General features: G+C 30.2%; 1 protein-coding gene across 1 annotated transcript; it reads right to left on the bottom strand.

Annotated features, from left to right (window-relative positions):
* Positions 1-145: 145 nt before the first annotated feature.
* LOC100161275 (zinc finger protein 271-like) lies at positions 146-1990 on the bottom strand. The gene has a single exon (XM_001948450.5). It carries the CDS (start codon positions 1540-1542, stop codon positions 262-264), a length of 1281 nt encoding a protein of 426 aa, XP_001948485.2. The 5' UTR covers positions 1543-1990; the 3' UTR covers positions 146-261.
* Positions 1991-19144: the final 17154 nt, after the last annotated feature.

The following is a 19144-nucleotide window of genomic DNA, read 5'->3' as shown; positions in this document are numbered from 1 at the left end:
CGCAAAACAGTTTTTTTTATGTTGTACATTTCTAAGACGGGGACAGCGGGTATAGCGTCCTCTTATGATTTTATCGTTAAAATACCTACCAGCCACTTTGTTTATTTTTGTATAATGTTGAATGTTATTGGTAATAATTAATTTCTAGTAATTATAATTTATTTTTGAGTTGTTGTTAAATGGTTAGAATGATATTTTTTAAATAATATGTTAACATGATTTATCATATTTTAATATGTCCCTTAGATCATACATCTTTGATCAATCGGATAAGTGTTTCGTGTGTGACCGCTTGTGAACCATCAAACTGTCACTTACAAAGAAAGACATTTCGCATACGTCACATGCGTACAATTTTTCATCAGTGTGCGTGCGTCGATGTGCAGTCAAACTGTTACTTACAGAGAACGACTTGTCACATACATCACATGCGTATGCTTTTTCGCCAGTGTGCGTTCGTCGATGTCTTTTCAATGAGCCACATTCAGAGAAAGCCTTGTCACATACATCGCAAGCGTATGGTTTTTCACCAGTGTGAGTTCGTCGATGTGCAATTAAACTACCATTTGCAGAAAACGCTTTGTCACATACGTCGCATGCGTATGGTTTTTCGCCAGTGTGCGTGCGTCGATGTGAAGTCAAATGGCCACTTTGAGAGAAAGACATTTCACATACGTCGCATGCGTATGGTTTTTCACCAGTGTGCGTTCGTCGATGTTTTTTCAATGAGCCACTTTCAGAGAAAGCCTTGTCGCATACATCGCATGCGTACGGTTTTTCGCCAGTATGCGTTCGTCGGTGTGCCGTCAAATTGCTACTTACAGAGAAAGACATTTCGCATACGTCGCATGCGTACAGTTTTTCGCCAGAGTGCGTTCGTCGATGTGACGTCAAACTGCTACTTACAGAGAACGACTTTTCACATACATCACATGCGTATGGTTTTTCGCCAGAGTGCGTTCGTCGATGTGACGTCAAACTGCTACTTACAGAGAACGACTTTTCACATACATCACATGCGTATGGTTTTTCACCAGTGTGCGTACGTCGATGTGCTGTCAAACAGCCACTTTGAGAGAAAGACCTTTCGCATACGTCGCATGCGTACAGTTTTTCGCCAGAGTGCGTTCGTCGATGTGACGTCAAACTGCTACTTGCAGAGAACGACTTTTCACATACATCACATGCGTATGGTTTTTCGCCAGAGTGCGTTCGTCGATGTGACGTCAAACTGCTACTTACAGAGAACGACTTTTCACATACATCACATGCGTATGGTTTTTCACCACTGTGTGTACGTCGATGTGCTGTCAAACAGCCACTTTCATTGAATGACTTGTCGCATACATCACAGGTGTATGGTTTTTCGCCGGTGTGCGTGCGTTGATGTACCGTCAATTGGCCATTAAAAGAGAAGGACTTGTCACATACATTGCATGCGTACGGTTTTTCGCCAGTGTGCGTGCGTAGGTGTCTCTTTAATTGGCCAATTTGAGTGAAATACTTATCACAGTCATCACACGGGTAAGATTTCTTCTCCATGTGTTCGTGTGTCGTCAAGTTGCTTTTATAGTTAATAATTTATTTAAGATTTTTTTGTTTTTCTTACAATTATGTGGTTACTATGATATTCTCTTTAGTATCGATAAGAACTTATTGACTTCACCAATATTTTAAGCCAGTACTTGTCGTATTATTTTTTAACCTTTAAATACGGTTTTTATGCAAATTATAAAAATTATAACACAACAAATTATTTTATTTATTAATTTATTTTAACCTATCTGTCTCGACTGGCGTGGCCTGTGCTAAGATTGGTTATTAAATTTATATGGTTTTGACCAAATAAATGCATGTCTAAAATTTATTTTTAATCATAATAACTAATTTATTTATTGAAATTAATAACAACATAATAAACAGAAATATATTATTTATTTTATTTTTGTACTAGACATTGTTATATTCTTCTCATTTTAGATTTCCTACATTTCCGGTGGATTTTCCTATAGTTTTCTTTCATATAATCTTTTCCTGACAATTACGAACACAAAAAAATTAATTATCAGCCACGTCGGTCATCCGTTTCAGAATTTATACCGAGTGAAAAAAAACAACTTAATTTTCTATATATTTCTATATATTGACTATATTTTTTTTTTGTGTTTTGTATGGTTGCTACTGGCTATTATTGAATATAATTTTAGACCTGTATGTTATATTTGGACAAAATACAATATATAATATATTATACAATATAGGTAAATATCATATAGGCGAATTAGTAAAAGTGATATTCCTATTGCTAATTTTTCGTCCGTTGTCCCGGAAACCTAAACATCATTCATAACATGTTGATAAAACAGTCGTAATTATTTACGCACCTCGCGGGTTCTGCAATCCACCTTAAAATATACCATCTGCTCGCATAACCACAAGCGTGTCTCACGGGCAACGATGGGTGGGTTGGCTATAATATAATATAATCAAACGTATCCTGACTGATTCACTAACTGATCAACGTAGACGTTAATAATGATATCTTAAAGTTTGCAATTTTCACCAAACCTTCTTACCACCATATATTTATGCACTAAGAAAGCATCTTCCGAAATTAGCATTTTAAAGTGGTGCTTGCACAAGTATTTTGAGATTCAATATGATCGATGAATATTTTTAAGTTTTGAACATCAAACACTGAATATTAAAATACAAAAATTTATTATAGTAACAAAAATGTGATTTTTTTATTATTAGGTATATATTGTTATATTATAATATTATAAGATCATGGACATCGTAAGTTTACAGTTATGCATAGTATGCATTTAAATTTAAATAAATTATAAAATATTTTTATTATTTAGAGAAGAGAAGGGGTCCCATGAGGTCATGGGCCTACCGTACGTTCGCAAGCCTATGCTATATAGGCCAGTCCAACCCTGGTTGCGTAGGTTAGACTCAAAATGATACAGACATAAAAAAATATCGTTAATTTAAGATACCTATATTATATATATGTCTTGTTCTAGAATAGTGTAATTCAAAATATTTATGATCGTCTTATAAACGTTTTAGTGTCAGGCATAGACGCAAATAGGGGGGGTCTTTAGGGGCTAGGCCCCCCCCCAAAAAAAATGTCCATAGCCCTCTCAAACATTTCCTACATTTTGTTTTAAGCTTATTCAATATTATCAAAGTAAGGCCCCTCCCAAAAAAAAAAAATCTCAAACGCTATTTGCGGATCAGTGGTCGGGACACTAGTATTTTTTTGCAGCACGCTAACGCTACTGCTACCCCCCCCCCCCCAAAAAAAAAAAAGTAACTCGCTATCGTTAAAGCTACTTTTTTTTAAATGTAGTGCGCTATTTCCAACGATATTGTTTAAATGTAGCGCGCTACTTTTTCGCTAAATTTTTTTTAAAAAAAATGTTTGATTTATTTAGATATTCATTTGAGTACTTAATCATTATTTGTTAATGCCTACAACTATTTTCTTGTAATTTCGGAAAGAAGGTTTATTCAATGTATCTCATGTATTTTTGTAACAAAACTCAAAACAGATAAACTTTTTATTGAAAATTGCCAATTAGTAGTTTGTACTGATTCGGACGTTCGGACACTGGGAGAAAGGATTTCATACAGCAAGAGGATTAGTGATTACAAAGAATTTTGATCTGCTAAACATTTTTTAAAAAAGTTGATGTCAAACATGGATCTACAACATCTCACGCTCCGCTGTATAGTGTAAGTGTCAAATGGACCTTGTCGTTGTGTAGGTCATTGTGATGAAAGTGTTAAATCTGAATTCAATGATACATATAATCTAAAATACTGTTTTTTTACATATAAAATTGAATACTTAAAAGAAACACAGAAAACGCCGAATACTGAAAATAAAAATAGTGATGATAAAATACTAATATATTAATTATTATTTATGGTTCTGTATTCAATAATGTAAAATATAACATTTTAATAATGCTCTTATGATTATAGTATTATCTATAATCTACGATTACTGATTAGTGCGGTACGGGTTAAACCAGAAGAATTCAAAATTACACTCATCTAGTCATCTTAATTAAATAAATAAACAAACATCATAATATTTTAATTATCATAAAATAATGAACATTTTCGTTACGCTAACCGTAAATTTCTAGCGCGCTATAGTATAATTTCGCTACATTGTATATATTGTAGCGACGCTATGTTAATCGCTACAGCTAAAGTAGCGTGCTACTGTAGCGTCGCTACAATTAGCGCGCTACTCCCGATCACTGATCATGATATTATACAATCATTTGAATTAAACGTACCCAAGTGAGCTTAAACTGTTTTTTTTAAAAACGAATTGTTAACAGACATTTTATAATGCAGGCTTACATGCATTGAGCTTAGATAATATTATATTGTATTGTCGTCGCAAGACAGTACCTACCCACTAAGTAATTTTGCTATAGATGTCTGATTCATATTACCTACTACATAACATGGTATTTGTTTATCATAAATATGCTCACTTTAATGCAATATCAAGTTTAATATTCATTAAAATAGTAAATTATATTTTATAAAGTATTCTAAATTATGTTAAGTTGCATTGTGTTTGTATCTTGTTTCAGTAGTTTAATAAAACTGTTTGTAAATCATTTTGTATATTTGAAATTTAGTACGAAATTCATACTTTTTGATTTGTATAAATCATAATGTAATTCATCAAATTTAAATACAATAATCTTGTAAAATGTTTATATTTAAAGTGTATAAATTATAAATATACACTCCAATTACACAATCGTGAAAGAAAAAGTGAATAATAATCAATTTTAGTAGATAACAGATCAAATTTGGCATTAATTTTATCCTGGAACTTGAACATAATATATTATATTTTACCACCAACATTTACAAAATACTTTTATTGATTTTTTAGTGAAAACTATTACATAAATAATCGCTTTTTTGTATCTAATATTTAGTCTTCTGATTCATAATAATATGATTTATTTCAATAACTGTTTATACTTGCCTCTATTTTATAAAATTGAGAAATTTAATATTATTAGTTTTAAAATCTAAGTACAATATGTTATAATTTCAAAGAATATAAAGCGTATGAAGTGAATTTAAATGTTTATAAAATCAAGAATTCAACAAAATTTATGTAACCCCCACTTTTTTAATAATATATAATATATTTGTCATTATAATAATATTATGCATAGTGGTTTTTGCAAATTCCAAACTATTTTTACGCTAACTACTTACCTAAATGTATCATTCAACTCTATTCATTTAACATAAATGACGATCAATAATAATATATTTAATCATAATATTGTTTGTGCAATTTATGTAACGCAATGGCGTGTATATTATAATATTATATTATATGAGGTGGATTTTAAAGTTGTTCGATTCAACATTATTTATATTGCATTGTGTTGCTATATTATGGACATTGTTTATTGGACGATACTATCACTTATATAACATATATCTGTATGTACGGATGTATATAGATCTGAAAAGGGATAAAGTTTCGTATTATATATATTTTTGTGAGATTTAAAAAGACCTCGCAAATAGGAGACGAATCCGATCATAATATGCATATATATATATATTTTGAAGTGTAATATGTTTATTGTATACAAGTGAGAGACAGTTGAGGGACATCTCGAAAGCCGTATTTTTATACACATATATAGTAGGTACACTATACTAATAAAAAGCAATATTTTTCAATTCATTCGACTACTTTAAATGCAAAAAAAAAAAAGTAAAATTTATTTATAAAATCATTTGATTACGTACACTTGTGTCATAGTTTGTATAAGTAATATTCGTGCAAGTATCTAACTATAGATCTTGATATTTTTTTTAGTTTAACCCATTAATTGGAGAACTCGGTGCATAATTGGCTAATGTAAGGCGAGAGAGTGTGACCGGGTGGCGACCAAAACGTGTTCATTTTCGCGCATCCCCGCCACATTCCTGTCAATGTTGCCTACCGTCGGTATTTTTCGATCGCCGTCGTACCGTTGTCGAACGATGTTGTTATAATATACAGAGCGGTTACTGGTGTAATCGTGTTTATAATTATTACATTATTTATGGTAGTTTTAATAATAAAAAAGTAATAATCAAAATAAATTTTACATATTTCATAAAAATAACTCCTATACTAATATATTATATTATAATGATTATAGTCTCGGTTAATATTTGTGGTGCGTTACTTGAGCCGCTGTATACAGAGAGTGGACACCACATGGTGGGGGAAATTTGGCCTCGCGACGTCGGAGCTAATTCATTTCGATGCGCATGACGGTCGCACTCTCTCGTGGAATGGAGTATAGTAAATAATTGATATTATCAGTAATGAATGAACATAATTACAAATCTTTCTTTTCAATTGCATATTATGTAATTAATTGTTCATTTATTTTTAAATCTGCGTTTTATTTGCTCACTGCAGACCTTCATCTTTTATTTTGGTCTGTATAATAAATGTTCTTAATTTTATCAAAAGTAACTTACACAATTTTCAAAACTACTTGTGGTGTTTATCAACAACATCCGTAGTTAAATGTATACAACGGCGTATACTATTATAACCGATTAAACTTGGTGATAGACCTAGTTTCTTCTAATTATTTTGTATTCGTTATATAATTTTACCTATTTTTGCTTTACCTATGAATTATGTATAATGCATAATCATCAAAATATAAATGTTCAAACATTTATTTTTCTTTCTTCATTTACAACTATACCTAAATCATATTAAATGTCTCTATAAATATATATTGTGAATAGGTATACAAGTTAATTGTAATCCAGATAAAAAAAAAGTTCAATTTGATTAATTTAATTACATAAAAGTAAATAGGTAGTACACGATGAATTCATATTTATTTAAAGTGAATATTTATTGAAAGTCCCCATTTTGTAACGTGTATGGGAATATGGGACAACATGGGATAAAATTTACTTTTACCATTTTGATTCTTAGGAACTCAAAAAAAATGTTATATAGCAATACATTGACTCATAATAATATTATTAATTTAAATATTATTACATTTTTATTTATAGAAGAATATCACAAAAAAAAATCAATTTAGCTATGTGGCAAACCTTAACGACCTATTTTACCCAAACGTTCCCACATTGCTATATATTTTAGATTCTGAGCCGAGTGAGGGATCTATTGATTTTACAATGGTGTTTTTTGAGTGACAAATTACAAAAAACCGCTAAAAATGAGATTTTAATTTCTAACGCTTTGTCTATCACCATAGAAACGAATAAAAAAACGATTTTAGTTATTTTGTTGTAATCTATATATAATTTAAAAGAAAGTCGTGTTAGGTACACTATTTATAACTCAATAATGGCTGAACCGATTTGGCTAATTCTTTTTTTGTTGTGTTTGTTACTGTCAAGAGAAAGATAATATGAAAAAAATAATTAAGAAAGTTACGGGGTTAGAGAAAAATTACGTGGTGGCGATGATTAAATTAAATAATAATAATAACATTAATAATATTTTTTTCTAACCAATGGCAATGTGAATAACAAACAATACACGATTCAACAATGCCATGGAGTAAAATAAACTTTTTTGAATGACCATGGAGATGGAATACATGTTTAATCTTATCTTTTATATTTTCATACCCCTAAGTGATAAGGGTTGTCCAGAATATTTTTGCAGATTAAAATAATAATAGTGTATTATATATTGGTTGCTATTGGTTAATCGGGCATGTTTGATGATTTGTATTATTATTTTTTGTCAATATATATGTATATATATGAATTAATGTCTGTGTGTAGATTAGACCTCTGGGAAGAAGATAAGCTAATTTTAAAAGGGTTAAATTTTTTTTTTTTTATTATTCATCGGATTTTAGTACGATTATGTTAGGTTAGGATTTTGTATTAATTGATTTTATTAATCCACCGTAGATGGAATTAAGTAAAAACGACAAACTTGGTATAACTTTGATACTTTATAGTTAAATCATACACTTACGTACAAACAGTACGGGGTCCGCGATCTACCACAGGTAGATTGCCTACCTGATAATATACTGCTGCGAAGCAGATTTTTTATTCCGGGCAACAGAAAAGTTAAGATAAATCTAGAACATCATACACCGAATATTAAATAACGCATTGAACAAAGTTTGAGTCATATACAGTAGGTAAATTTAACGGGTAACAAAGTGCACGGGGTTTAGCTAGTTTATAATATTAATTCAACTTACAGGCTTAACCTAATAAAATATAATAACAATATAAAAAAAATATCCAGACTGACAAACCGTCTCCGCTCAGAATCGTTTTTCGTATACAATGACATGATATCATTGAATTCAAATTTAATACAATCCATTATAAAGTGACCCACTATTGTAACCTACTGTAGAGCAGAGCGAAATCCACTTACCCGCTTTTTAAATTTAAATCTATCAATAATATATTATATTTTATGCTTATTGAGAAAATTATTTTAAATTCTAAACATCGATTATAAACGAATACTCTTATGTTTACAATGGTCAAAAATTATTAGTATAATATTCAACAAAAATGTACAATTAAACTTATATAAAATATACCGTCTAGTTACTAATCACTTTACCCCATATTTTCTTACCGGCTTGTTGACTATCAGGACTATGTGCGAAATGTTTTTGTGGGGCCTATTTAGTAAGCGTTAATTTTCATTTTGGCAACTCAAAGATAGTCAAAGTACCTAAGCCTATCAATGAATCTGAATCATTGGATGAATGTATAAGCTATGATATGACCCTATAATTTATTTTTGAAATAGGCCACGGGTTCATAATACATAAAGAATTAAAGCATTTAGGATATAATTGTAATATTTTCGGAAACTTCACTACGGGCTTTAACGATTACATCCATGATTTTAATTTTAAAGTTTGTGATTCTACAGAATTCAATTAAAATTAACAATAATCCTCTCAAATCAACACAGGATAAGACGTGTATTATTATTAAGAATTCAAAAGCAATTTGAAAGATGACAACTTCATAATAACTACCAACTGAATCGATTTTCAATCAATAAACAAAGGTTGGTTATAAAAAAATCAACTTATAACTTATAACTTAACTTTGGCATCTGTATTCTAATTATTTAGATTTTTCAGTTAATTTTAAAAATAATACGTTTGGTAATCATGCTTATACAGAACAATAATAAATGTAGTTAAAATAATAAAATAATAAAATAATTATTTTAGCTTAATTACGCTGTAAACAATGGTTTTAATTGTTAAGAGTTTGCGAATATATATATTTTTAGATTTATTAATTCAACAGACACAAAGACCCGTAATTGCTTAGACGGATAATACCTGGGTACAGTATATATTTATTTTAACTAAATGGTTACCTCAAAAAATCGAATGTTGCGCATAATTACTAAGTAAGCGGTGATTAAAAAATAGTAATTTTAATTTTGCTTAACCTTGTTGTAACTTATAGCGTTTTCTCCATATTATTCTCTAAGAGTTAAATAGGAAATACTTAAATACATATTTTTTTTTATTTTACTTTAATCAACTCATAATTTAACGTTGACTTAAATTAGTTTTTTCATTGACCTGCCCACATTTGAATCATTATTACCACGAGTGATGTGACACGCGCGAGCGGTATGATGTTTCCTTAACGAACAATAACAATATCGTAATCATTCTATCGTGAAGTGTTCGCATTTTGTACGTTTCTTGGTTTTTTTTTTTTACAAGCAGCGAATATATAATACTCCACACACAACAACAACAACAACAACAACTCGTGCGCACACAAGTGGAGGAAACATTATACGCGTATGTCGTAGGTAGGTATATATAATAATAATAATAATAATAATATACATAATATAATGGTATACAGTGTTTTTCCATCTATATATGCGCCACACATATTTTACGGAAACTTCAAGAGCAACACGCAACTATATCTTAATTGAAATCTCTGTGCATTCCAATGTGTACGTATAATGTGTATATATGTATTATGTATATATATATACCTACGTACAATATACATAGGTACAATATAAAACATGAAACGGGTCTGCAGCGACGACGACGGCAAACGACAGCAGTTGACAGACTCGTTGACGACGACGATACAGCTATAATAGTGTTCGGAGACCCACACGACCCAAGGCCTCGATTTGTCATCACCTAGTCATCTCGGGGTGGTTTCGCTCTCCCCATTCGACACCCCATATTGACCGTTTATTCGCCGACGGCGATGTATAAACATTAATCTTGACGCTGACACTCCCTATGTGCATGCACATATTCGCGTCGAATGCTCGACGACGACGACGACGACATCGTCGTATATTATGTGACAAGCTTCCGGCGCGGTGGCGTCGACGACTGCGAGACACGGTTCTTCCGCTGCAGTTCCGCCCCTTGCACACAAAGTTATTTTGATTTTTTATACTATTATTGTTATTATTTTTTTTTTTTTTATTATTGTCTGCCGCGAGTACGACGAAAATGCCAATCGGTCTTCTCTTCGAGGGGACGCGCCTCTATTCGTGCCATGGAGATTATTGTTTCCGAAAACGTTTTCGTAATATATTTTTGGGATTTACCAACACGTTCGAACACCGCGTGCGATCTTGTTTACGTGCTCGCTTTTGATTGACCCTCTCCTCCAAACAGATCTCGTGTAAAATCCTTTTTACCTATAGCTATAATAGGTTGACATAGGTGTCTACACATTATATTATTGTTTTAATACAGTGATTTGAACTCGAAAATGCTTCACTAATTATTTTTTTGAACTAAAAGCATTATGCAGTTTGATGAAAACTAACAAATTAAAAAATATTTTTTAGTGTAATTTGTTTTGTATTCTGATTACTACTATGACAATGTTGACGAATACCACAGTGCATCATCATTAGGCCAACGTGAATACGAAATTTATGTAGGTATAATAATAATGAATTTAGAGCGATTTTTATTTATCGAATTCCCTATGAACTTACCTATACTTACGTGCATACGATCGAATTTCTTCATTAAAATTCAATATTGTATACGCTGCAGCCTGTACCTACCTATAAGTACACATAATAATTATAAAATAATTGTTAGGTTAGCTCACGATAAATTACGTATATATGATATGAGAAATGCAATTATAAAAATAATTATTATTCACGTCAATTACTTTTTGCATGAAACTGCGGCTTTTAAGTATTGAATGATGTATGGGACAGTGTGAATATATTTCCAAGGAACCATATGCATTTTCTAAGCAATGTAAACAATTTTCATATCGCGAAACAAAAATAAAAAAAAATATATGATTGATAGCTTCCCTCCTTCTGTTTATTAATTGCTATTTGAACAATGCACATAAAAACCCACCGAGTCTTAATACATTATACCTCAAAATCCCTTACTTGTCACATGGTGCAATCAATCTTATAATAATCGCGATTATAATTAAATATTTCGCAGGAAATGACAATTGCGGAATATTTATTTATGCGTGTTTGGACTACGAAAGACCGATAAAGGGTCTGATAAACCGACATTTATTATTCGCGACCCCTGCGTAAAAGATTATATTTGCATTTTTATTAAAACAGGTTATTATTTTCTTACGATGGTGTTCGCGGACCGGCCAAATGTAATTTAACAGTTTTCATCATTATCGCAGAATATGTTGGAAGGGATATTTTGTTGTAACTTACAAAATATAACGAAATACTTTGGCCTGTCAAAGTTTCAGTTACGGTAATGTGATTTTAACTGACTTTGAACTCGTATCAATTAACTCAAATATGAAACGCCATCAAACGTTTACTCCATAATACACGCATAAGTGCTGTAGCAACTTGAAATGTTTGTGTTACCGTTGACAAGTTTATTTCTTTAAAAAAACCTATCAAAAGTTAATATAATGGGTAATACAAAACATTTAATGACACTTTTCATTACTAGAGTTTTAAATTTATTTTCACGAAAAACTTGAATATCAAAAAAAATACGCAAAAATAAGTTTATAAAAGTCTTACTAATAGTGACACTATAATAAAATAATATAACCATATGCATATTGCATAGGTAGTCATAAAATGTATATGGATCGGCGAAACTGTATAATTTTAGGTAATGACTTCTGAGAGAAAGTCGTTTAAACTTTAAAATATTTTTTTATTAAATAATAAGTTATGTTTGATAATATTATATTAGGTTTATAATTGTATTTTAACAAGTTTAATGTTTATCTGCAGATTTGACCAAATAGGTAATTGATTTTAACACTGTGAATTTTGTTTTTTTCATTGTTCATTTTTAATTTTACTTTTTTTTTGTTTGTATAAACATTTAACTATTTTTGAGGAAACTAATAAAGTGAGTTTTAACTTAAGCGCAGTTTCTGTAGTAGCATAATATATCGATCGAAAGTAAATATTTGGTCAATATTTCTTAGTATCATAAAATTTGTGTAAAAACATATAATGAATTCTTCCGTGAAATGTATTATATTATATGGATCGAATCGATTTTCTATTACTGTAAAATAATTTTAAACTCTATGTAGGTTTATCAACGGTGATTATCACCTGTGTCTGTCAAAATAACGATATGATTAATGCTGATGATTGAAATTTGTAAGGATTACATATTATCTATAACTAATTTAAAATTAAATATACCTCAGTTGCATTAATTGTCATAAACTAGGTATTATAATATGGGTCAATATAATATTATAAGGAACGGCGGGAAACTTAGATTTCAACATCATGTCCGAATTCCTCAAACAGTGCAACACCGAATAATTTATTAACAGTGTTCATACGAATATCGAACCTATTCAAAGTTTTTATTTATTTAAGACATAGCTGGACGTCATGTCATTGTTACCACTTGTATATTATTATGATTTAAACTATGTTATAATAATTATTATTCTTATAATTTAAAATCCTAAGGGCACAGTTGTTGAGGAGTATGTAAATTAAAATAGTAATAATAATTTAAAAATAATTTTGATAGTTATACAGATAGAAAAATAAAGAAAATTTATCATGGTCAATGATTACATTTTTATTTTTTAATCATAGGATATTATATGAGTTTCATGTACTAGTATTTTGCATGGACAAATAATTGTATATTTTGTTTTATTATCAATAATACATCGTCTCATTCCTAAGCTCATAACATTGGATAATTTAATGAACGCTATATTTATAAATTTTAAATTGTAGATATAATAAATAAGCTTTAATTATTGGGTCATCATAGGATAGGTAAGGTTTTTGACTAATAGTGGTTATCACAAAGTCAATAAAAATTGAATTAAAATTTAACATATGAAATTTTTAACGTAATCGCACTATAACACAACATCAAATAATATACAAAATATATTCCATTTGAAATATTTTAATGAACGTAGGTCTTTTTTATGGAGTTAAATACATTATCATAACAAGTATACCGATGGATGAGAATAATTTATAGTTTTAATAACAACATTAATATCAGTACTCCATATATTTTATTGATATCAAAATTACACCTAAAGCTTTTTAATGCCATTATAATTATTAATCTACAAATATTATTTTGATAATTTCTATATTTCTACATATTACGTATGCATACTGTTAGTGTCTGTGATGTTTCGAACATTTTTGTTCATAAATTGTTAATTTATCTGTTAAAAAAATAATACACTAACGTTAATATTGCAACTATAAAATGTAATGAAGTGCTAATTTTTGGTGATTTGAAACACCGCATACTTCCGTTTTCCAGATCCTAGACCAGAGGTCTAACGCCTTTGAAGATGATTTTCGTATAAAAATGTTTTTTTTTTTCGTGAGTGTGGGTAGATTATACGACGTAATGACATTTTCCATTTCTAGAAATCAAATTACGCTTAAGAATAATATTATATCTCAGATCTTATTTTTTTTTTCCCGTTATTTTTAAAAATCCTAGGAAGTTACTATTGACTAATCCCCCAACCCCCCCCCCACCACCAAAAAAAAAGTATCAAATAGATCTAATTTACTACCAGAAATCTGTGCCCTCGAGGTTGAAGGCCTAAGTATTTTTTTTTACTATATAACGTGTAAGCAAAAAAACTTATATATTACACACATCATCGTTAGACCAATAATACTCATCGCTCCACTCAGAATTTAAAATATCACTATAGGCAGGTACTTCTGTACTTTTTATAGAAACTTTATGTGAACAATAAAGTATAAGCAATAATAATACATTATAAATATTGTTGCGATATTGGTGAACTATAATATATTTTAATATCAAACTCTTTTTATAATAAATAATCGTATTTTACTTACCTTTTATTATACTTGAACAGGTACCTAGATAATACAAGAAAATAATATTCCATCTATTTTCGTGTCTTATTCAGTGTTTGAATGAAGTTTTGTTATCTTTAATAATACGAATATTAAGCTACATTATTTGCTATGAATATACATTTATTTTATTTTAGCATTATTCTTAGTTTTATTTTAACTTCAAAAGCTGGCTATATTAATAATTGAAACACGTGTATTTATTTTTTCTATATACGTGAACCCAAAATGTTAAATATTAATATGACATAAACAACTTATGAATTTTTTAGTATAAATAGTAAAGTATTATAATATTATTAGTAAAAAAATAGTGTTATATACTTAACCGACTCTGAGTAGTATATAAATTCATTAGGGATGTACCATTATATTATGATAAGCACTTATTGATTTATCTTCATTGGTCATATGTATCATCCAGATAAGACTATAATATAAGGTGACAACATTTTAATGGAGTATAATGTAAAAGAAGCATAAAATGGAATATTATACAACGTACTCTTTATACCATGCGTTATATATATTACCTATATATACAAAAAATGTGTCCTCGTACTAAATGCAAATTTATTTCAGAAATTAAACTAAAATAATTTGTGTCAACTTGGTTTGATATACTCATGAGTTTGCGTAAGAAAAATAAAATCTACCTCTGTTCGTTGATAGACGTATGTTAGGTTCATTCGAGCTGGAGTAACTTTTAGCAGTTTATAAAGGTAATTTAATATAGACTACCACAAAACATAAAGATTAAATTGTAAGACGATTTGAAATCTTAAGTGAAAATGAAAATTTAAATTGGACACATATTTTACGCTTCACGAATCCTAATTTCAGATTTTAAAACAAGTTTTTCTATGTGTTTATAATATGATATGGTCGTATTAGTATTTTTATTATTTTTATTTATTCTTCAAGAAGATAATGGCCACACTGAACATGTTATAATATAAGTTATGTTTGAACTTATGATGTTGTAAACGAATTAATACGTACGTATAAATTGGACTCAAATGGATAAAATATTCAAGTATTATACTCGATAATAGTTGCTGTTCTTTGCTGAATTTTTGAAATAAATATTCACTTGGATTTGTCACTAATTTGTTAAGTAGTTCAAAATTTTTAATTTATAATACATTTGAATTTGAACTGGTGTAATATTATACATTTACAACTTATATGTAAAGTCACAGTAACAATATTGTCAACTCGGGGATAGCTACAACATAGAGAGTTGTATTAACACATAGGTACAAAATTGAAAGATGTTATTGTAATGATATTGGAAGTTTCCTGTGTATGATTTAGATAAATATTTTGGATGTTAGAGTATACTATAACTTGTAAGTAACAAACGTCGACTAGACTAAGATCACACACTACTAAAAATATTCAATGATAAATGAACTCACAAGGTCTAGTCTAATGGTAGGGTTTTATAAAAAGTCTCAAAGCTATCAGCATTATTATATATTTATATAAAATGTACAAATAGGTACGCTATCGTTTAATTATCTCTTATTAAGCTAATACCTAAACTCGAAAGATAACTAAATAAATAGATCGACGACATTCGGGAGTTTTGAGGTAAAATTCCTCTTTTTACTTTCTGCACCAGACTTGACATTAAATAAAAAAGTTTATTTTTTTTCTCTTACATCGATATAATAACATTATGATAAACGTTAATTTATTATTTTAAAATGTACGACAATAAGATTATTTAAAATTAAAATTGATTTTTAAAGGTACCTAATAGTATTTTATTGCATTTACGCAATTTTTAAAAAATTCAAACTTATAACTTGTAAAATATTACTAGCAATATTATTAATATTTTGACCTTTTGTCAAAATCAGAAATTCATGTATAATTCAAAATAACATGCACGTAGATTTGCTCGCGTTTGGTATTATTTCATTTAAATTGTTTCGGGGTCTCGCGTAGGTATTTTAATACATATTAGTGAGTTATAATGGATTTTCCGATCTGTGTATCTCTTAACCAAAACCCCCGTCCACGTTCGCACCTATACACACACACACACACACACACACACACACACATATATACAATATTATTATAGTTATGTCGTTCGTATCCACTGGAATAACGCCCGCGTAAGCATTTGTTAATCGTGTCCGACATCGTTTCCATCCTGCACAAGTTCGATTTGCACCATAAGACCGCTTAATGAAAATGCACTGGAACGTAAATGCAAACCGAACACCAGTAACATTATAAGTTAGACGGACCGGAAGAGGAGCCCGCCCGAGAATCCTACACACATAGGTTCGATATTATTATTATTCTATTTATACACTTTTTTTTTTTATATTTTATTATTATTTTTATATTATATATTATATATATATAATAACGTCTCCTCCGCCGTTCCTCCTGCTGCAGGTTAGGTATTGGTCCAATAATCAATGCCAAATAACATCTGACGGAAAATAAGAAAAAAAAGCTATTACATTATGTGGCCGAATAGCCGTTTGTCTTTGCGGCGGCGGCGGTGGGTAAGCGTAAAATGCCTCGGGCACTCGCAATATTCCTCGGTAGCTTTGTTTCGCTTGTATATATCCTTAGCTCGACATTTCTCATCCGTTGTGGCAAATCTTCGACAAACACCACGACGACTAGTTTTTGTTTACCGTGTATACATTCCGCGGAGATTTTTTTATTTTTCAATTTTACGGTCGTTTGCAAAAGCACTGCTGTGCCATGTTTATACAGACGACGAGGGACATTAAAATATATATTATAATACGTTCGCGCAATATAGTTTAGTACGCCGACGACAGAGTGTCCCCCTCACCCTACTCTATCGATTTCGCCAACCCACCGCGGGTATCGTAGTCAAGTATATATTATATTAGATGCGTATGATAGTTATTTATGATATAATATTTTTGATAAGCTCATAACACAGCAGCGCAGTGTTTTTTCAACCGCACATAGGTGTATGTATACATATTTTAATGTTATATTTTAAACTCCACACACAAATAACTCTACAAAAGACGAAATCCACCGTCAAAATTCTCCCCCCAAACTGTAAACCCACCCCCTAAAGAAGCCAACCCACAGGCGACCACGCACGATCTCCCTCCACTCATGCACAACTCCTAACCTCATATGCCCACATTTTCTCCGGAACCAAACCATGCCTCCTCACCTTCTTCCGACAAATCACCAGACATTACCCCAGCTCTTAACAACTTTTTTTCTGAATTCAAATCAATCATAAGCCCACTCCTATCCCTCCTAACAATAATATAATGACAACTTACTCTAAGTTCTCGTTTATAAATGCAACCTAAGGGAGGAGTATCACGACCCACTCCTTCAATAACATCTTAATACAATTCAATCGTTGCGGAGTGTCGCCAGTGGGTGACTTCTCTACCCAAGTTCCCATGTTTTTTTAAATCTTACCTTCCACCATACATTTTTATGTTTATACTAAAATTGTATAAATTGTATGAATCAAATAAAAAAAAAATAACAATAATAATATTTGAAATGGTTTATAGTAAAACTAGTGACTCGTCGAGCTCACTGCTGCAGCAGCTGTAATATACCGCAATTTTTACACATATTATATAATTTTAAGTACAACTTCACGGAACGAAGCATTTTATCGATCCGCTAGGAATTTTAAAACGTTTAAATAGTTAATAATAACAACTACACGCAGTAATATTATAATTAGAACCTGACGCGTGTATATCTGCCTAACTACCTACCTACCTACTGAATATCACATCACAAAAAGCCCTCGTCGCTGTGTATCTTTCTATGGGTATAGGTACGCTTTTACATAATTTATCGTTTGACGGCGGAAAGCTAAAACGGTTATACACCTTTTACTTAATTAACACTCGGGTTAGTTTTCTAATAAATTTGCAAACCCTTTAAAAATTAAACACATTTTGGAAGGCAGCCCGCAGTGTAGGTAATGTTTATTTAGAGAGTGTTATTGAAGTCTTCCAAAAGCAAGATGTATAAATAATCAAATACGAGCATTTATTTATAATATCTATAGGTGTGCTTATAAATTAATGATGAAAGTATCAATCAGACATCAGTCACACATAATAACATTATGAAATCGCAACTAAACGAGTAACACATTAGGTTATATGAAAGATAAATCATTTCCACGAATCCGTTGTAAATACCTTATGATTTATGAACTTTGAGTTAAGACATACTTGGATAAACATGCTTCTTAAACAAACACGAGATTTTTGAGCTTCTCATATGATAATTCAATTACCTTATAACACGGCAATACGGAATTATTCCTAATGTAGTATCCTATATCAATATATATATTATTGTACAATGATAAATTACCTACCATAACTTATTGAATACATATTCAACACTATTCCTTTGTTCTCATTGCTTTCGGTTAAGTCAAACAGGAATATCATTTCCATGTAAACTATAATATGTTATTATGACGTGAATAACACATTATCATGAAATATACTCAAAATTAATATTTACGCATGTTAATTTTTTAAGTTTTTTTTTTTTAAATTACTCTTGTACGATGGGTATAAATCATACAAAAGATGTCAAACACACACGAAGCCAGGAGAACAAAACTTTTATGTATAATTTGTGTAAGTAAGTATGAATAATATATATAAGTATAATAGTACTTATAGTATGTATCGTCTG

This window comes from Acyrthosiphon pisum, chromosome X, assembly GCF_005508785.2.
Source record: "Acyrthosiphon pisum isolate AL4f chromosome X, pea_aphid_22Mar2018_4r6ur, whole genome shotgun sequence".
NCBI classification, from domain to species: Eukaryota; Metazoa; Arthropoda; class Insecta; order Hemiptera; family Aphididae; genus Acyrthosiphon; species Acyrthosiphon pisum.
The sequence above is the reverse complement of the archived record's forward strand: the minus strand, read 5'-3'. Positions and strand labels throughout refer to the sequence as shown.